A 22,286-nucleotide genomic window follows, 5' to 3' on the forward strand; every position below is an offset into this window, starting at 1 on the left:
CAGCTGTAGCGTATGCTTTAAGTACTAGATTAATTCTCTGATCCTTTGATTGGGTGGACAAAATGATAGGTTGGAGTATGTCCTCCGGAATTTGTCATATTTACTGTGTAAGTCTATGGAAGGGGGTGGGAACCATGAGTGTCCTAGATTTTGTATTTAAGTCAATATATGAATATATTTAGTATAGTTTTATCTAAAGAGGATAACCTCCCCTTCCTCCTCTGAGGAGCCTCCACTGCTGGGATCATAGGCTTGTCTGTCCACTGTAAGTTTAATGTTTGTGCCATATGTTCATTGCTTATCCCCTAGATGTAATAGATGGTTACTATTTACCTGATGTTTTAGCTAGTAACTATGTATTTATACTTTGCAGATAAGAGAGCCATCAACGATTGAGGATAAAAGTTACAACTTGTCAAGAAGGAGAGAGAGACCAGCTACACCAGCCTGACTAAAGAGAGAGACCAGCTACAGACCAGCTACACCACCCTGACTGAAGAGAGAGACCAGCTACAGACAAGTTACAGAAACCTTACTGAAGAGAGACACCCGTATGCACACACACACTACTCAGGAATCAGATAGAATATAAAAAGGAGAAGATGCCGCAGCCACAACTACCCATGACATTTCTTGGTCAGTGTTCTTCTTTTGAAACTTCCCTATGGTTAACACCTACAGCAGTAAGTCACTCAGACAGAGACACACAGATGACACAGAGAGAGACGAAGGGAGACATAGAGACAGACAGACACAGAGAGATAGAGGCAGTGATATCACTAGAACCTAGAATTAACATATAGGAGACCTACATAGAAAGAAAGTGTCAAACATTGTTGAAGATGTCTGAGGCCATCTATGCTGAGCCAGATAGGACCAAGAAGAAAACAGTGTTGGAGATGTCTGATGCCATCTATGCTGAGCCAGATATGACCGAGAAGAGAAAATTGTTAACGATGTCTGAGGACATCTATGCTGAGCCAGATATGACCAAGAAGAAAACATTGTTAACGATGTCTGAGGACATCTATGCTGAGCCAGATAAGACCAAGATGTTTGACAGAGATGAGATGGAGGAGAGGATTGTTGATATCTACGTCAGTGCAAACACCCTGAGAGAAGGTGAGACCAGCACCAAGAGAGAAGAGACAGCAGACACTGCTCCTAATAATGGACCAGGAGACCAGCACTCAGGTAACACACACACACACACACACAAACATGAAAGTATAAAGGACATCACGCTGCATGCTTAGTGAGTGCCACTTACTCCCTGGTGTGAACTCAGGACCTCTGCCTTGCTAGCACACGTGACTGCCCTCCTGAAGCGTCTTACCAGTCGGCGCCATGCGAAAAGCTAGCTATTGGCTGGTGCAAGTGGGGACACTTCAGGCTGAGGAATACGTTTCACACATCTCCATCTGCCTGAAATGCACGCACACACACACACGTACCCTCACATAAAATATAATGTTATGTGTCCACAGAGCCTGATAGCTCAGGGAAGAGACCCTTCCTAGTTGCTGCAGTCTGTCTGGGGCTGATATGTGTTCTCCTACTGGCTGGGATCATAGGCCTGTCTGTCTACTGTGAGTTTGTTTCATATGTTCATTGATTATCACCTAGTTGTAAGAAGTGCTGGTTACTAGGCCTATTTACCTGGTGTTTTAGATAGTAACTATGTGTTTATACTTTGTAGATGACAGAGCCATCAAAGATTCTGAAGATAAAAGGAGCAACTTGTCAAAGAGTTTTTCTGTTTATAAGACCAACACAACAGCAGAGCGAGACCTGCTACAGACCAGCTATAACAACCTGACTAAAGAGAGAGACCAGTTACAGACCAGTTACAACAACCTGACTAAAGAGAGAGACCAGTTACAGACCAGTTACAACAACCTGACTAAAGAGAGAGACCAGTTACAGACCAGTTACAACAACCTGACTAAAGAGAGAGACCAGCTACAGACCAGTTACAACAACCTGACTGCAGAGAGAGACCAGTTACAGACCAGCTACAACAACCTGACTGCAGAGAGAGACCAGTTACAGACCAGTTACAACAACCTGACTGCAGAGCGAGACCAGCTACAGACCAGCTATAACAACCTGACTAAAGAGAGAGACCAGTTACAGACCAGTTACAACAACCTGACTAAAGAGAGAGACCAGTTACAGACCAGTTACAACAACCTGACTAAAGAGAGAGACCAGTTACAGACCAGCTACAACAACCTGACTGCAGAGAGAGACCAGTTACAGACCAGTTACAACAACCTGACTAAAGAGAGAGACCAGTTACAGACCAGTTACAACAACCTGACTGCAGAGAGAGACCAGTTACAGACCAGTTACAACAACCTGACTAAAGAGAGAGACCAGTTACAGACCAGTTACAACAACCTGACTAAAGAGCGAAACCAGCTACAGACCAGTTACAACAACCTGACTAAAGAGATAGACCAGTTACAGACCAGCTACAACAACCTGACTGCAGAGAGAGACCAGTTACAGACCAGTAACAACAATCAGACTAAAGAGAGAGACCACTTATAGACCAGTTACAACAACCTGACTAAAGAACGAGACCAGCTACAGACCAGTTATAACAACCTGACTAAAGAACGAGACCAGCTACAGACCAGTTACAACACCCTGACTAAAGAGAGAAACCAGTTACAGACCAGTTACAACAACCTGACTAAAGAGAGAGACCAGCTAAAGATCAGTTGCAACAACCTGAGTAGAGAGGAGATCGGAGGAGAGGAGATGGCAAAGGAGATAAGATGAGAGGAGATAGGAGGAGAGGAGATAGGAGGAGAGGAATCTAGATAAGACTTATTGAGATAGAGCCTTAGTGTCAGAGAGACATAGAGGAGGAAGAAGAACATTAAGAGAATGAGGAAGAGAGAAAACATAAGACAAATAATAGTTTTGTTTAGATTTAGAGGATAGGATGTAGACATACTGTACTCTGTAAAATGATTCTATTAATTATGTTTATTAGCAACATTGCCATGGGCTTATGCTTAGTTTAATCATTTTCTTGCTTTTTTTCATAAAACAGTGTGACCTGCAGTTGGACACACACAGAAGGCAGAACAGTGCTGAGAGCACACACACACACACTTCCCTTTTTAAACTTCTGAGAAAGGTGCAGACATAGATTTCCCACACACACTTCTGCATAATTCTGGTGATGTATGTGATGAAATCGGTGGCTGGCCACAGAGTGCAAGCCATAACGTGACCTCCGTTTGAAGGCTGGCTTGTCAAAGCCTCAGTAGTCCTATATGATCTATATGTGAATTCAGAGGGTATCACTTCAATTATAACTTTAATCATATGTTTAAAACATGTGCATGGTGCGAAACAAAAAAGTTTATGTTAGAAACTAAAGTGGGGTCAGCCTCCCGAGTGGCTCAGCGGTCTAAAGCACTGCATCGCAGTGCAAGCTGAGTTACTACAGATCCTGGTTCGATTCCGGGCTGTGTCACAGCTGGCCGCGACCGGGAGACCCATGCAATTGGCCCAGCGTCGTCCGGGTTAGGGGAGGGTTTGGCCGGGTGGGATGTCCTTGTCCCATTGCGCTGTAGCAACTCCTGTGGCGGGCCGGGCGCATGCACGTTGACACGGTCGCCAGGTGTACTGTGTTTCCTCTGACACATTTGTGCGGCTGGCTTCCGGGTTAAGCGTGCATAGTGTCAAGAAGCAGTGTGTCTTGGCGGGGTTAGGGTTTCGGAGGACGCACCGCTCTCGACCTTCGCCTCTCCAGAGTCCGTACAGGAGTTGCAGCGACTGTAACTACCAATTGGATATGACGAAATTGAGGAGTAAAGGGGATAAATATATTTATATATAATTATATAAAGTGGGGGAAGTCATGTGGTGGCCAGTGACGTGTTGATTTGACAGTTTCTCATAAGTTAAAACAGTGTCACTTACAGTAAGGCGGAGGAACAGACACAGGGCAGAGGTAAAAATATCTAAATAACCTGGGTAGACTTAACATAGACCTGTTAGACAGAAAACACAGTACATTTTTGGAGATGATGTTTGAGGCCATCTAAGCTGAGCCCTCCCTAACAGTCTTAACAGTTGACGCCACATGAAAAGCTAGCTATTCGCTGGCACAAGTGAAGACACTTCAGGCTGAGGAGTAAGTTTCACACATCCCCATGTGCTTCACATAAGCACACACACCCACCCACCCACACCAGTTACTGGCCAGTTACAACAACCTGACTGAGGAGAGAGACCAGCTACAGACCAGTTACTGGCCAGTTACAACAACCTGACTGAGGAGAGAGACCAGCTACAGACCAGTTACTGGCCAGTTACAACAACCTGACTGAGGAGAGAGACCAGCTACAGACCAGTTACTGGCCAGTTACAACAACCTGACTGAGGAGAGAGACCAGCTACAGACCAGTTACTGGCCAGTTACAACAACCTGACTGAGGAGAGAGACCAGCTACAGACCAGTTACTGGCCAGTTACAACAACCTGACTGAGGAGAGAGACCAGCTACAGACCAGTTACTGGCCAGTTTCAACAACCTGACTGAGGAGAGAGACCAGCTACAGACCAGTTACTGGCCAGTTACAACAACCTGACTGAGGAGAGAGACCAGCTACAGACCAGTTACTGGCCAGTTACAACAACCTGACTGAGGAGAGAGACCAGCTACAGACCAGTTACTGGCCAGTTACAACAACCTGACTGAGGAGAGAGACCAGCTACAGACCAGTTACTGTAATACAGTATGTTATAATTTAACATTCATACAGTTCACATTCATACATTACAATATATTATAGCTTAATTAGTCTGAAAATACAAAAAGAAGTGAGAAGTAAGGTCATATAGTTGTTAAAGGATAAATGGAATCACTATGGTATGGAGTGACATCTAGTTGTTAAGGACTAATGGAATCACTATGGTATGGACTGACATCTAGTTGTTAAAGGACAAATGGAATCACTATGGTATGGACTGACATCTAGTTGTTAAAGGACTAATGGAATTACTATGGTATGGACTGACATCTAGTTGTTGTGTGGTGTTCGGGTCTGTGGGACCCATTTTCAATGTTTACTAAAAGAAGAATGATACAAAGAATAATGTTTTCAAGAACATGTAAAATAACACATTTTCATTGAGTGCACACAGTGCACCCCCCTACACATTTATATTACATATGTGGTGTTTTGGTCCACTGGACCCGAGGGTAATAAAAGTGTGGAAAAGTGTGTGTGTAGGTGAAAACAAGCAAAAATTAAAGAAAAAGGTTTGCTGTGTGCCTTCACTCTGTCTTCCTCCTCCCTGAGCCTGCTGTTTCAACATAGCACCAAGACCTGTCTGTCTCCCTGTCTGCCTGCCTGTCTGCCTGCCTGTCTGCCTGTCTCCCTGCCTGTCTCCCTGCCTGTCTGCCTGTCTACCTGCCTGTCTGCCTGTCTCCCACTTTTCTTGCACTCTTTACCCTTTGTAGTGTGTGAAACTACACAATACCTTGTGGGAAGCTGCACAATGTTATTACAATACAATATTTCGATACATTGCAAAAAATTCTGTATTTTCCCTCACTCTACCCCAGTCAGGTGCAAATTGGGGGAGGGACACAACAAATAAATAGCTTTGCATGTGTGGCTCCTTACCAATATCAATCAGTATGGCAAAAATTATCTCTGCACAGAGGGCCTTCGAAATAATTTACTGTTGATGAGCAGCTTATGCCATTTAGGGGCCGCTGCCCCTTCAGGCAGTACATTCCGTCTAAACCCGCAAAATATGGAATCAAGATCTGGGTTGCCTGTGATGCTGCTTCATCATATGCGTGGAAATTGCAAGTGTATACGGGGAAGCCAGATGGAGGAGCCCCTGAGAAGAACCAAGGGATGCGTGTTGTCCTGGACGTGACACAGGGACTCCGTGGCAACAACATCACATGTGATAACTTTTTTACTTCTCACAAGCTGTGACAGGAGCTCCTCAAGAGGAATCTGGTAGGAATGATGGTAGGAACAGTACGGAAAAAACAAGCCAGAGCTCCCACCTCAGCTGTTGAATACACGGAACAGGCCTACCAATTCCTCTAAGTTTGTGTTCATGGCTGACACGTTTCTAGTGTCCTACGTGCCAAAGAAAGGCATAAATGTGGTACTCATGAGTACGCTGCATAGGGATGGGAGAATCTGTGGCCAGGAACATCGAAAACCAGAAATCATAATGGATTACAATGCCTCAAAAGGAGGGATGGACAAATTAGACAAGCTGGTGACTGGCTACAGCTAAAAAAGAAGAACCCTACGCTGGCCACTTGTGAAATTCTTCAACATCTTGGACATCGCGGCATACAACGCATTTGTCATCTGGATGGTAATGAACCCAGATTGGAACAGAGGGAAGCTCCAGAGGAGACGGCTCATTCTGGAGGAGCTGGGCAAGGCATTGGTAAGATCTCAAATACAGAGGCAACATATCCCAAGGACCCCAGCTTCTGCAGCCATCGTGAGGAGGATTCAGGAAGAGGATGCTGGTGCCCCATCCGCCTGACCCACAGAACCAACAACTCCAATACCGGAAGTAAGTCTGAGTGATGTTGTTGCATGTGTGTGTGTCTGAATCTCCTACCTTGGCCTGCTGTAACTATATACAGTACCAGTCAAAAGTTTGGACACACCTAATCATTCCAGGGTTTTTCTTCAATTGTACTATTTTGTACATTGTAGAATAATAGTGAAGACATCAAAACCATAAAATAACACACATGGAATCATGTAGTAACCAAAAAAGTGTTAAACAATTTGAGATTCTTCAAATAGCCACCCTTTGCCTTGATGACAGCTTTGCACACTCTTGGCATTCTCTCAACCAGCTTCACCTGGAATGCTTTTCCAACAGTCTTGAAGGAGTTCCCACATATGCTGAGCACTTCTTGGCTGCTTTTCCTTCACTCTGCCGTGCGACTCATCCCAAACCATCTCAATTAGTTTGATCCCGGGGGATTGTGGAAGCCAAGTCATCTGATGCAGCACTCCATCACTCTCTTCTCTTGGTAAAATAGCCCTTACACAGCCTGGAGGTGTGTTGGGTCATTGTCCTGTTGAAAAACAAATGATAATCCCACTAAGCCCAAACCAGATGGGATGGCGTATTGCTGCAGAATGCTGTGGTAGCCATGCTGGTTAAGTGTGCCTTGAATTTTAAGTAAATCACAGTCCGTGTCACCAGCAAAGCACCCCCACACCATAACACGTCCTCCTCCATGCTTTACGGTGGGAACTACACATGCGGAGATCATCCGTTCACCCACACCACGTCTCACAAAGACATGGTAGTTTGAACCAAAAATCTCCAATTTGGACTCCAGACCAAAGGACAAATTTCCACAGGTCTAATGTCCATTGCTCGTGTTTCTTGGTCCAAGCAGGTTTTTTCTTCTTATTGGTGTCCTTTAGTAGTGGTTTCTTTGCAGCAATTCAACCATGAAGGCCTGATTCACACAGTCCCCTCTGAACAGTTAAAGTTGAGATGTGTCTGTTACTTGAACTCTGTGAAGCATTTATTTGGGCTGCAATTTCTGAGGCTGGTAACTCTAATGAACTTATCCTCTGCAGCAGAGGTAACTCTGGGTCTTCCATTCCTGTGGCGGTCCTCATGAGAGACAGTTTCATCATAGCTCTTGATGGTTTATGCGACTTCACTTGAAGAAACATTCAAAGTTCTTGAAATTATCCATATTGACTGACCTTCATGTCTTAAAGTAATGATGGACTGTTGTTTCTCTTTGCTTATTTGAGCTGTTCTTGCCTTTAATATGGACTTGGTCTTTTACCAAATAGGGCTATGTTCTGTATACCTCCTCTACCTTGTCACAACACAATTGATTGGCTCAAACGCATAAAGAAGGAAAGAAATTCCACAAATTAAACTTTAAGAAGGCACACCTGCTAATTGAAATGAATTCCAGGTTACTACCTCATGAAACTGGTTGAGAGAATGCCAAGAGTGTGCAAAGCTGTCATCAAGGCAATGGGTGGCTATTTGAAGAATCTCAAATATAAAATATATTTTGATTTGTTTAAAACTTTTTGGGTTACTACATGATTCCATATGTGTTATTTCATAGTTTTGATGTCTTCACTATTATTCTACAATGTAAAAAAAAAAAAAGTAAAAATAAAAGAAAAACCCTTGAATGAGTAGGTGTGTCCAAACTTTTCACTGGTAGTGTATGTGAGTGAGTGAGTGAGTGAGTGAGTGAGTGAGTGAGTGAGTGAGTGAGTGAGTGAGTGAGCGAGTGAGTGAGTTGTTTCCAGAACTAAGTGTTTTCATCATTCTAGATTGCAGCTGGTAGCAACAAGAAGAAGAAGCGCTGCAATGTGTGTGGACACAAGAATGACAGGAAGACACAGTACACATCCATCAAGTGCAAGAAATACATTTGCAACACACACACAGTAAAAATGTGTCCCTCATGTGGGGTGTAAACCGGCCTAAATTTCTGTTCAATTGGGCTCATTTATCATTTCCATAAAATACTGTATGTAAAATGTGTCCTTCCAATTTGTTCAGTTCAAAGCAATAAACATCAATAGTGATGAAAACCTTGTTTCATTTATATTTGTTCAAGATAAACATGATTTATTCCACCCATGTCTTGATTATAATTGATTTTTGTTTACAAATATCACATTTTATCAAAACAAAAATAATATCGCTTTTGATAAATGTGATCTAGCAGAGGTAAATGGCAAATATGAACCATGTATGCTGTCTATACTGCTTTTAATTGATATAAGTCAACATCTAAGTATTAAGTATTTTTACGTAAATTGTTATGGCTGTATTGTTCTAAAATCCCAATAATGCTGTGGGTCCTTCAGACCTGTGAACATTGTGTGAATAACAAAAACAGTAACACCACACAAGGGTTAAGAATGATGGAGGACACTGTGTTTACATTTTAGTCATTTAGCAGACGCTCTTATCCAGAGCGACTTACAGGAGCAATTACGGTTAAGTGCCTTGCTCAAGGGCACATCGACAGATTTTTCACCTAGTCGGCTCGGGGATTAGAACCAGCAACCTTTCGGTTACTGGCACATCGCTCTTAACCACTAAGCTACCTGCCTTCTTGGGACCCTTCAATACTGCAGAAATGTTTTGGTACCCTTCCCCAGATCTGTGCCTCGACACAATCCTGTCTCTGAGCTCTATGGACAATAATAATAATAATAATAATAATAATAATAATAATAATAATAATAATAATAATAATAATAATAATAATAATAATTCCTTCGACCTCATGGCTTGGTTTTTGCTCTGACATGCGCTGTCAACTGTGGGACCTTATATAGACAAGTGTGTGCCTTTCCAAATCATGTCCAATCAATTGAATTTACCACAAGTGGACTCCAATCAAGTTGTAGACACATCTCAAGGATTAACAATGGAAACAGGATGCACCTGAGCTCAATTTCGAGTCTCATAGCAAAGGGTCTGAATACTTATGTAAATAAGATATTTCTGTTTTTTTTGTGTAGATTGATGAGGAACATTTTTTATTTAATCAATTTTTGAATTAGACTGTAACGTAACAAAATGTGGGAAAAGGAAAGGGGTCTGAATACTTTCTGAATGCACTGTAATACATTACTTTTGACCAAGGCCCATAGGACAGATATGCATTTCATTATCACACTATAGTTATGTACTCACAATTCAAGGATCACAATTCAGACTTGTGGGACCAGTAGTTTGTCAATATTGTTGACACACACAACAAAGAATGTCGACATCATCCACAGAAAATTGAGTAAATACTGCAACTCGTGTAGTAACTATGGTAACTCGTGCTCTTGGCCTTGTGTAAGTCACTGAACATGGTGTACATTGTACACACCACAACCAGGTCTGTGTCCCAAATGGAACCCTATCTTCTTTGAAGTGCACTACTTTTGACAAGGGTACTGCACTATAGAAGGAATGGGGTGTCATTTGGGACGCATCACATGCAGGAACTTCTTTTTTTTTCAGCCCGCTCTAACGATGAGAGAAACCAGTTAGAGGCCTGTTACAACACCAATGGACTGGCACAAGACAGATACCAGCCAGATACATAATATAGAAGGTTATTTAAGCCAAAAACAAAAGGAGGGAGGATAGGTGGCCATATGATGCGAATGTCTAGCAACGCAAAGGTTGTGTGTTCGAATCACATCATGGGCAACTTTAGTATTTATAAATTATTAGCAACTTTCCAACTACTTACTACTTTTTAGCTACTTTGTAACTATATACAGTGAGGAAAAAAAGTATTTAGTCAGCCACCAATTGTGCATGTTCTCCCACTTAAAAAGATGAGAGAGGCCTGTAATTTTCATCATAGGTACACGTCAACTATGACAGACAAATTGAGAAAAAAAATCCAGAAAATCACATTGTAGGATTTTTTATGAATTTATTTGCAAATTATGGTGGAAAATAAGTATTTGGTCAATAACAAAAGTTTCTCAATACTTTGTTATATACACTTTGTTGGCAATGACACAGGTCAAACATTTTCTGTAAGTCTTCACAAGGTTTTCACACACTGTTGCTGGTATTTTGGCCCATTCCTCCATGCAGATCTCCTCTAGAGCAGTGATGTTTTGGGGCTGTCGCTAGGCAACACGGACTTTCAACTCCCTCCAAAGATTTTCTATGGGGTTGAGATCTGGAGACTGGCTAGGCCACTCCAGGACCTTGAAATGCTTCTTACGAAGCCACTCCTTCGTTGCCCGGGCGGTGTGTTTGGGATCATTGTCATGCTGAAAGACCCAGCCACGTTTCATCTTCAATGCCCTTGCTGATGGAAGGAGGTTTTCACTCAAAATCTCACAATACATGGCCCCATTCATTCTTTCCTTTACACGGATCAGTCGTCCTGGTCCCTTTGCAGAAAAACAGCCCCAAAGCATGATGTTTCCACCCCCATGCTTCACAGTAGGTATGGTGTTCTTTGGATGCAACTCAGCATTCTTTGTCCTCCAAACACGACAAATTGAGATTTTTCCAAAAAGTTCTATTTTGGTTTCATCTGACCATATGACATTCTCCCAATCCTCTTCTGGATCATCCAAATGCACTCTAGCAAACTTCAGACGGGCCTGGACATGTACTGGCTTAAGCAGGGGGACACGTCTGGCACTGCAGGATTTGAGTCCCTGGCGGCGTAGTGTGTTACTGATGGTAGGCTTTGTTACTTTGGTCCCAGTTCTCTGCAGGTCATTCACTAGGTCCCCCCGTGTGGTTCAGGGATTTTTGCTCACCGCTCTTGTGATCATTTTGACCCCACGGGGTGAGATCTTGCGTGGAGCCCCAGATCAAGGGAGATTATCAGTGGTCTTGTATGTCTTCCATTTCCTAATAATTGCTCCCACAGTTGATTTCTTCAAACCAAGCTGCTTACCTATTGCAGATTCAGTCTTCCCAGCCTGGTGCAGGTCTACAATTTTGTTTCTGGTGTCCTTTGACAGCTCTTTGGTCTTGGCCACAGTGGAGTTTGGAGTGTGACTGTTTGAGGTTGTGGACAGGTGTCTTTTATACTGATAACAAGTTCAAACAGGTGCCATTAATACAGGTAACGAGTGGAGGACAGAGGAGCCTCTTAAAGAAGAAGTTACAGGTCTGTGAGAGCCAGAAATCTTGCTTGTTTGTAGGTGACCAAATACTTATTTTCCACCATAATTTGCAAATAAATTCATTAAAAATCCTACAATGTGATTTTCTGGAGAAAAAAAATCTCAATTTGTCTGTCATAGTTGACGTGTACCTATGATGAAAATTACAGGCCTCTCTCATCTTTTTAAGTGGGAGAACTTGCACAATTGGTGGCTGACTAAATACTTTTTTTCCCCACTGTACTTAGCATGTTATCTAACCATTTCCCTAGACTTAACCCTACCCGTGACCCCAAACCCTAACCTTAAGCCCTAACCCCTAGCCTAGATTATGTTAGCAACCTAGCCACATAGCTAACGTTATCCACAACAAAGTGAAATTCATAACATATCATACGAAATGCCAGAGGGTTGGAGGCTGTTGGGATCCAGTTGTTACTTCCTGTCTACTGAGATGAAAACCTGGGAGGAGAGTAGAATGGATTCTCTGAAGAGAGGAGCAGACCTGGTGATCATAAACAGCAAGGAGGAACAGGTGAGTGAGTGAGTGAGTGAGTGAGTGAGTGAGTGAGTGAGTGAGTGAGTGAGTGAGTGAGTGAGTGAGTGAGTGAGTGAGTGAGTGAGTGAGTGAGTGAGTGAGTGAGTGAGTGAGAATCAAACATCCCTTGGTCAGTAATGTATCTTCCACTACTGCTCAAATAACACTGACCACCCCAAGGTAAGAGACTACTGCTGTAATAACACTGCCCACCCCAAGGTAAGAGACTACTGCTCTATAATAACACTGACCACCCCAAGGTAAGAGACTACTGCTCTATAATAACACTGACCACCCCAAGGTAAGAGACTACTGCTCTATAATAACACTGACCACCCCAAGGTAAGAGACTACTGCTTTAATAACACTGAACACCCCAAGGTAAGAGACTACTGCTCTAATAACACTGACCACCCCAAGGTAAGAGACTACTGCTTTAATAACACTGAACACCCCAAGGTAAGAGACTACTGCTCTAATAACACTGACCACCCCAAGGTAAGAGACTACTGCTCTAATAACACTGACCACCCCAAGGTGAGAGACTACTGCTCTATAATAACACTGACCACCCCAAGGTAAGAGACTACTGCTCTAATGACACTGACCACCCCAAGGTAAGAGACTACTGCTCTATAATAACACTGACCACCCCAAGGTAAGAGACTACTGCTCTAATAACACTGACCACCCCAAGGTGAGAGACTACTGCTCTATAATAACACTGACCACCCAAGGTAAGAGACTACTGCTCTATAATAACACTGACCACCCCAAGGTAAGAGACTACTGCTCTAATAACACTGACCACCCCAAGGTAAGAGACTACTGCTCTAATAACACTGACCACCCCAAGGTAAGAGACTACTGCTCTAATAACACTGACCACAGTGTAAGTAGTAGGACTGACTCTCTGTGTTGTTCATTCTCTAGGTTCTGAGAGAGTGGCTAGTCAAACTCTGTTGTTTCTACTGCAGGTATTGGAGGAGTGGAGAGTCTAATGGTGGTGGAGTGGAGAACTGTGTGGCGGTACCTTACAGTTCATCAGGGCCAAGGAGAATGGTGGGACTATGGGAGATCATCAGGCGAAGGATATTGGCGGGACTATGGGTGATCCATTCCAGAGTACTCGATCTGTGAAAAAGGCTCTTTGTAGTCACTGCTGTTTAAGGAACTCTGAAGACTGATGATATATTTCATGAACTCACCATAGAGGTGAAATAGTGGTATTACAGACTTGCCTATGGGCTTTTTCTCCTAGATTCCTCCTCGCTTCCTCTCTCCTCCCCTCCTTCTCAAAACACATTGGAGAATACAATCCTAGGAGAGGGACCTTGGACCTTCTCCCGATGTCACAGGAAGACCAAAAAGATAATCAAGGACAACTACCACCCGAGCCAATGCCTGTTCACCCCGCTATCATCCGGAAGGCGAGGTCAGTACAGGTGCATCAAAGCTGGGACCGAGAGACTGAAAAACAGCTTCTATCTCAAGGCCATCAGACTGTTAAACAGAAATCACTAGCACAGAGAGGCTGCTGCCTACATACAGACTTGAAAATCAGTGACCACTTTAATAAATGGAACACTAGTCACTTTAATAATGCCACTTTAATGTTTACATATCTTGCATTACCCATCTCATATGTCTCCTGAGTGGCGCAGTGGTCTAAGGCACTGCATTGCAGTGCTAGCTGTGCCACTAGAGATCCTGGTTTGAATCCAGGCTCTGTCGTAGCCGGCCGTGACTGGGAGACCCATGGGGCGGCGCACAATTGGCCCAGCGTCGTCCAGGGTAGGGGAGGGAATGGCCGGCAGGGATGTAGCTCAGTTGGTAGAGCATGGTGTTTGCAACGCCAGAGTTGTGGGTTCGATTCCCACAGGGGGTATGAAAAAATAAAATAATAATGTAAGTCGCTCTGGATAAGAGCATCTGCTAAATGACGTAAATGTATTCTATATCTATTGCATCTTAGCCTATGCCACTCTGATAATGACATTGCTCATCCATATATTTATATATTCTTATTCCATTCCTTTATTTAGATTTGTGTTTATTAGGTTTTTGTTGTGGAACTGTTAGATATTACTTTTTAGATATTGCTGCACTGTCAGAACTAATTTAGAAGCACAAGCATTTCGCTACACTCGCAATAACATCTGCTAACCATGTGTGTGTGTGACCAATACATTTGATTTGATTTGATTTGGATTTGGAGGAGGAGTGGCGATAAGAAGAGAGGAACCTAGGAAAGACTATTGAGAGAGCCTCAGTGGAGGAAGAATCATATTTTAAATAATGTTATGATTTAGAGGACTGTGTAGACATACTGTCCTCTGTAAAACGCTCGTATTCATTGTTTTTATTAGCAACATGTCATGTGATTTGCCACGTGGGCTTCTGCTAAATTGAGTCATTATTTTTCTAGATTATTTTCATTATGAATTAGTATCATCAATCAGTTTCATAAGAAGAAGAACAAAAGCACAGATTAATAAATAAAGGAACAATGTCCTCTGAGGTCTACCAGCTTCCTGATTGAATGTGATTGGATACAAAAGAGTGTCACCTGCCAGTTGGACACAGACAGATGGCAGGACAGAACTTAGAGGACACACACTGTACGCAGGCAGACCCGCACGCATGCACAAACATCTGCATTTCCCCTTTAAAACCTTTGATAAAGATGCAGACAAATTTACTACACACACTTCTGAATATTTCCTCACACTGATGTTTTCACAGACAGCATAGATTGGTAAAAAGGCCCCTATTTGGCCATCGATGGCCAGTCACAGAGTGCAAGACATAACGTGACTTCCTTATGAACAATGCCACAAACAGGCCTTGCAAAATATGACGTCCTGTTTGAAAAGTGATTGGACACTTAAAACATTCTATCAACTGCAGTGCACCACAGACAGACATCAGAGATGGACCAATTAAACAAAGTTACTGAAGAAAACCAGAGCACATCAGAGTAACTACTCAACTACTGGTCATTGAAGTTAGAATCATACAGTAGATATTACCATTAGGAGTCAGTTAGAAAGGTAATCATAAGTAAGTTAATACTGTATGTAAAAGTAAATTAGAATCATAGATATTACAATAAGAGGTCAGACATACTGAATTAGTTGATTAATTGATTGATTGGGGTAATCATTTATAGATTCGGTACGGTTAGTTAAGATGGCCAACTACGACAACAAACAGGTGATTGAATTAAACGAAGTTACTGAAGAAAACCGGAACAGAGCAACAAGGAGCTTGAAGTCAGAGACCCATCTCTCAGGTAAGAACTAAGAATTCTGTGCATCTTATTCTCTCACACACAGGAGCTGATGTACGCAGGCAGGTCTGCCACGTACAAATGGAACACATTCACGCGCACACACTAATACCACATAATGGAAAAACACTTGTACATTTTTGGGGGGTTCTGTCTTCTGTGTGGTTCAGTTGGTATGGAGCGCGGGGTTCAAAACCTGCTGGGGTCACGTACACTAAAATATATGCATTCAATGTATCTTTTCACTTTAGTTATTGGAACTATTTAAATAAGATTCATTTTAATTAACATTTTTAAAACAACAACACAGGGGACACCCCGCCACTGTTTTTGTTAAACAGCTAAGAGACGGGGCTGGAGAAATATAACTACTCTTAAATTCATAGAGAGAGCTACAGTATGTATGCAAGGACTGACCATTATAAGAATATTCTAAGATAAATACACAACACAGAGGACTAGAGGTCAAGAGGGAATCAATGGAAATAGTTGTTTTTCAGTTCAACATCTGTTTAGAATCTGTGTAGGGGTTCCAACCAGGGACTCACAGCTACATGTGGCAAGTTCTCATTGGTCCAAGTTGTCTATACATTGAGCCTGAAACGGGATTCTTGGTATTTGGCCATTGGCCCAATTTTATTGCAAGGAATTCTAATTGGTCAGCCACCTGCTAGGATTGAGGCTATAAACCTCATCCTGTCTCTTTGTTCAGTGGAGAAATACTGAGGACAGGGAAGAATGAACATCTGCCATCTACTTTCCAGCATAATGACAATGATTTGATATCTTTGAATAAATTTGCTTTGGGGTCTGTGTTATTGAAGAACAATATCAACTGCTAACACCATTCATGATCAAAATGATAGTATGAACCATTTTAGGCTATACAGTGCTTGTTTATAATTCCATCGTAAAACAAGCTTATTTGGGGGGTTCTGATGGGGTTAGACAGTTAAACTAAGCTCATTAGGTATTTCTAAGTTACATTTTTCAAGAATCAATAGGTAAATATCACTAATTTAAATTGCTGTTAAAAAAATGGTTATAGTAATCGCAGATTGCCCCTTTAAATCATGCTACAGCTATATTGTGTAACGTTGGTCCTTTCTTCATGCAGTAGCTTCCTGTTTATCATATTTGAGATGACCACACTCTTGAGCAAACTGTTGCTGCCAACCCAAAATTGGGGGAAAACCAATGACACACTGGGAATGTTAGGTTCTCAGAATTAGTTAAGGATTTGTAGGAGGTTGTTTGTTCTGTTTTGAATCATAATGTAGGATGGTGTGTGTGTGTGTGTGTGTGTGTGTGTGTGTGTGTGTGTGTTCCTCTGCAGATGGAAAACCAAGACTCTACAGCCTGGCTGCCGTGTGTTTTGGAGTCCTGTGTGTTCTACAAGTCACTCTCAACATCTCCCTGAGGCTGGCTTTCTGTGAGTGAGGCTTCATGCCAAATTACACCCTATTAGTTCACTGGTCAAAAGTAGTATATATATATATATATACACATATAGGGTGCCATTCCAGGTTTAGTGCATTACTTTTGACCAGGACCCATAGGACAGATATGTATTTCATTATCACACTGTAGTTCTGATCTCACAAAGCAAGGATCACAATTCAGACTTGACTTTACATGGCTTGTGGGACCAATAGTTCGTCAATATTGTTGACACACAAAAAAAAGAATGTCGACATTGTCAACGGAAAATGTAGCAACTACGGTAACTGGTGCCCTTGGCCTTGTGTAAGTCACTGAACACGGTGTACAATGTACACACCACAACCAGGTCTGTGTCCCAAATGGAATCCTATCCTCTTTAAAGTGCACTACTTTTGACCAGGGCACATAGGGCTTTGATAGAAAGTAGCTCACCATATAATAAATAGGGTGCCATTTGGGACACATCCCAGGAACTTCTCTTTTTTTTCTTTCAGCCTGCTCTAACGAAGAGAGAACCCAGTTAGAGGACTGTTACAACACCACTGGACTGGCACAAGACAGAGACCAGCCAGATACCAGTAGTCTCATGGTTATGTCTACAGACATAGACCAGTGCAGGGCGAACATAAACCAGTTACTGAGGGAGAGAGACCGGTTACAGAGGGAGAGAGACCAGTTACAGAGGGTGAGAGACCGGTTACAGAGGGAGAGAGACCGGTTACAGAGGGAGAGAGGCCCGTTACAGAGGGAGAGAGACCCGTTACAGAGGGAGACAGACCCGTTACAGAGGGAGAGAGACCAGTTACTGAGGGAGAGAGACCCGTTACAGAGGGAGAGAGACCCGTTACAGAGGGAGAGAGACCCATTACAGAGGGAGAGAGACCCGTTACAGAGGGAGAGAGACCCGTTACAGAGGCAGAGAGACCAGTTACTGAGGGAGAGAGACCCGTTACAGAGGGAGAGAGACCCGTTACAGAGGGAGAGAGACCCATTACAGAGGGAGAGAGACCCGTTACAGAGGGAGAGACCCGTTACAGAGGGAGAGAGACCCATTACAGAGGGAGAGAGACCCGTTACAGAGGGAGAGAGACCCGTTACAGAGGGAGAGAGACCCGTTACAGAGGGAGAGAGACCCGTTACAGAGGGAGAGAGACCCATTACAGAGGGAGAGAGACCCGTTACAGAGGGTGAGAGACCGGTTACAGAGGGAGAGAGACCCGTTACAGAGGGAGAGAGACCGGTTACAGAGGGAGAGAGACCCGTTACAGAGGGAGAGAGACCGGTTACAGAGGGAGAGAGACCCGTTACAGAGGGAGAGAGACCAGTTACAGAGGGAGAGAGACCCGTTACAGAGGGAGAGAGACCCGTTACAGAGGGAGAGAGACCCATTACAGAGGGAGAGAGACCCATTACAGAGGGAGAGAGACCCGTTACAGAGGGAGAGAGACCCGTTACAGAGGGAGAGAGACCCGTTACAGAGGGAGAGAGACCCGTTACAGAGGGAGAGAGACCAGTTACAGAGGGTCAGAGACCCATTACAGAGGGAGAGAGACCCATTACAGAGGGAGAGAGACCCGTTACAGAGGGAGAGAGACCCGTTACAGAGGGAGAGAGACCCGTTACAGAGGGAGAGAGACCCGTTACAGAGGGAGAGAGACCCGTTACAGAGGGAGAGAGACCAGTTACAGAGGGTCAGAGACCAAGAGAAAACTGACAAAAAACAGTTAGAGGAGCGTTACATTGCCCTGACTATAGAAAGGACAGGTTTAGTGACAGGGTCAGTCTTCTGACCAATGAGAAGGTGATGCTGGAGAAGAAGATCTCTGGGTGTGGTAAGTTGTCAAATCAGTCACTAGGGCTGCATCCCTCTTATCTACCCTTCATTCTCCCGAAGTGTGCACTTGTAGTGTGCACTTGGACACTGGCTGCGTTCCGATTCTCTAACCTTTTCCAGAAGTGTGCACTTGTTCAGTCATGCATTTAAATGCATTGGATTGGTGCAAGTATGGCTGGAAGGAGTTTTCACCATATTCCTTTAACTCCATGAGGGAGAGTGTACATTTCAGGAGAAGGGTAGAGCTTCGGAATTTAACCTCCTGTGTGCACCCTCGTTATGGATTTACCAACAGTTAATTACAATGTTAGAATGTGTTGTTCAATACGTGTAACATACAGTATATTTCTCCAACAGAGCTAAACAGTTGTCTAAAAATCAGGAAAACCTGTCGTGAAGGAAACCTGTCCCAATAATCTCTACTTTCTCCAGAGGTGTGCACTTGTTCACTTCCCTTCATGGATTTAAAAAGAAATGACTGGTATATAGGAGTTCCCTCTAGTGCCCATGCCTACACCAACCAATGCTTTTAGATTTGTGGGAAGTAGTGGATGAGTGCACACTTAAGGAGAAAGAAGAGATTTTTGGAGCGCAAGCCAGATCTGAATATTTGAAAACCAATATAGCGGACACTGTGTGTGTTGTCTGTAGGTACTGGAAGAGTGGTGGAGCAGATCTGGTGATAAATAGCAAGGAGGAGCAGGTGTGAGAGAGGAGAGAGGGAGAGAGAGGGGAGAGGGAGAGAGAGAGCGAGAGAGATGTAACATGAATTAACTGATATTTGACATGAGGGAAAGGGAGAAGGGGGAGATAGAGGAGGGGGAGCGAGAGGAGAGAGGGAGAGGGGGAGAGAGAGAAGAGATATGTAATATGAATTAACTGATGTGACATGAGAGAGGAGAGGGAGATAGAGGTAGGAGAGAGAGGGGAGAGCGAGAGGAGAGAGGGGAGAGCATTAGAGAGAGAGAGAGAGAGAGAGAGAGAGAGAGAGAGAGAGAGAGAGAGGGGAGAGAGAGATAGAGAGATAGAGAGGGGAGAGAGAGGGGAGAGGGAGTGAGAGGGGAGAGAGGGGAGTGAGCGAGGTGATAGAGAGAGGGGTGATGGAGGAAGTGGAAATAGAGAGAAGGGAGAGTGTGATAGAAATGGGATAGAGAGAGTGAGAGGGGAGAGCAAAAGGTGTGAGGGGAGAGAGGGGAGATGGAGAGGGGCGAGGGAGAAAGAGAGAAGAGAGAGAGGGGATAAAGGAGAGAGAGGGAGAAAGAGAGGGGGGAGAGGGGCGAGAGAGTGAGTAAGCAAGGGGATATGTGAATTGAATGAACTGATATGTGACATTAATTAATTCTAAAATTAATGCTCTGCCCCACCTGCCCTGAATGACGGGTCGCAACTGCCTGTCCTTGATTCCTTCTCAAAACACATTGGATGAGAACTTCTGAGGGGAGGGACCTTGGATCTTCTCTTCCAATGTGGTTTGGGAATGAGGCGAGGAGAGAGGACACAAGGAAATGAGGGAAGGTGAATTCAGAAAGAGCCAAGGGGTGCGTTCCAATATTCTATATTTTCTCCATAAGTGTGCACTTGCCCACTTCCCTTAATGGATTTGAAAGGAAATCACTGGTGTGTGGAAATTCCCTCTAATGCACATGCCTACACCAACCCAATGCTTTTAGATCCGTGGGAAGTAGTGGTTGAGCGCACACTTCAGGAGAAAGGAGAGATTATTGGAACGCAACCCAGATCTGAATATTTGAAAACCAATATGGTGGACGCTGTGTGTGTTGTCTTTAGGCACTGGAAGCGTGGTCAGTCGGACCATGGAGTTTCCAACAACGAGGACTGTGCCGAGGAATACCATCTGGACGGCGTTTTGGCCAACCGGAACGATGCGACCACATGCTGCGCTGGATCTGTGAGAAATGACATATAGGTCAAATCCACATCTTGTTTAAATGTGTTTATTATATTATAATCTTCAACTGTTTGTTGTACATTAACATTTTCCCAAAGATTGTGTAATTAACTGTGAGCACATGCATTTACTTGTACATGGCATTATCATTCTTGCTTTCAGCTGTAATTCATTTTCGGCAATAGATTATTTGCAGCCTTTTGGATCAGTCACAACACTGTATCAGTTTCAGCTTTGTCCTCTTCCCTCTTAAACAGTTTATTAATGAAGTATTACTTGTATGAAATTGTATGAAATGGCACTGCTTCTATGAAATGATGTAATGGTATGAAATGGCACTACTTCTATGAAATGATGTAATGGTATGAAATGGCACTGCTTCTATTAAATAAGAAATGTGAGGATGCTGTGTTCTGTTTAGTGGCCATAGGGACTATAGCACATGAACCTTTAAACGTAGGTTAACAGAAAGAAGAAAACATTAAGGTAAATATGTAAATGTTTTAGCTTTGCTTTAGGACTCTTATCCCCTATACTGAAAAAACATGTGCAAACTCTACACACGGTGCCAACGCTTAGCAAGTCTTTCTAACAATATTTCTGGACTGATATCAATCATCGTTTTCACACTGACCACATTAATTAAATTCAGCCCTCCTCCCGTCCTACTTTTGACCACAGCCTTATGGACCCTGGTCGAAAGTAGTGCACTAAATAGGGAATAGGTTGCTATTTGTGACACACTTTGGCCTCTCCCCAAGCCTGACATAAAAAAAATACAAATACACATAATAAATCCTCAATTCCTCACCCATTCAATACAAAACATTGTTACCTGTTGAGGTAACTTGGTTGTGTGAATAATTCCTTAACAATATACTGGTCTAAAGACACCGTTCATGAAGCAGGAGGACAATGCAGCTGATCTGGATACAAAACAAGTTGCTAAAGGCAGAGCAAGGGGCGTAACTTTCACTATTCTGAAATAGCATTTTCCAGTTATGTCATTGGAATGTGATTCAAAACGAAATTCCGATGTGCTTTAGGACCATGCGGACGTCTCTGAGCGGTCGGGTAGGCTGTTGAGTGTTTATCTGACTGGATGAAAAAAATATATATATATGTTTTTTATATATGTATATATATAAGTTACGCCCCTGGGCAGAGCCATACATATAACAGGCATTACGCATTTCTATATTGATGGTGATTACGACAGACATGCAGAATCAAATGCAAGGTTATCTTCCATCAGAAACATCAACTTCCTGTTTACAGGTCACATGACAGCTAAGAAACTGAGCTTGTAGAAAACAGCCAATAGGGGGAGACAGACACTAATAAAAGTAGGTATTCATTCACATGTAACAGGAGAGACTAAAGCCTTGTTCACATTGGCAGTTTGAAATGACTTAAATCCTTTTGTTTTGCATATCCGATTCGAATCTGTTCTTTTTCCTGCAGTCTGAACAGCCAAAAACCAAATGGAATCGGATATTTCAAGCCACATTTCAAATTACCTTCCTAGGTGGTTTGAAGTCAGATACAAATCTGGTTCTGTTGATGATCACAAGTTTACTGGAGAACGGAGACCAAGTAGA

At 43.1% G+C, this 22,286-nt stretch overlaps 1 protein-coding gene across 1 annotated transcript; it reads left to right on the top strand.

Annotated features, from left to right (window-relative positions):
* The first annotated feature begins 15,461 nt into the window (after window positions 1–15,461).
* LOC311113855 (uncharacterized protein) lies at window positions 15,462–21,050 on the top strand. The gene is made up of 4 exons (XM_084189145.1): window positions 15,462–15,502; window positions 16,836–16,931; window positions 17,437–18,774; window positions 20,565–21,050. The coding sequence occupies exon 3, from the start codon at window positions 17,529–17,531 to the stop codon at window positions 18,654–18,656; it is 1,128 nt and encodes a 375-aa protein (XP_084045271.1). The 5' UTR covers window positions 15,462–15,502; window positions 16,836–16,931; window positions 17,437–17,528; the 3' UTR covers window positions 18,657–18,774; window positions 20,565–21,050.
* The last annotated feature ends 1,236 nt before the right edge of the window (window positions 21,051–22,286 follow it).

This window comes from Coregonus lavaretus (assembly GCF_964263955.1).
Source record: "Coregonus lavaretus genome assembly, contig: HAP1_SCAFFOLD_3136, whole genome shotgun sequence".
In the NCBI taxonomy this organism is placed as follows: domain Eukaryota; kingdom Metazoa; phylum Chordata; class Actinopteri; order Salmoniformes; family Salmonidae; genus Coregonus; species Coregonus lavaretus.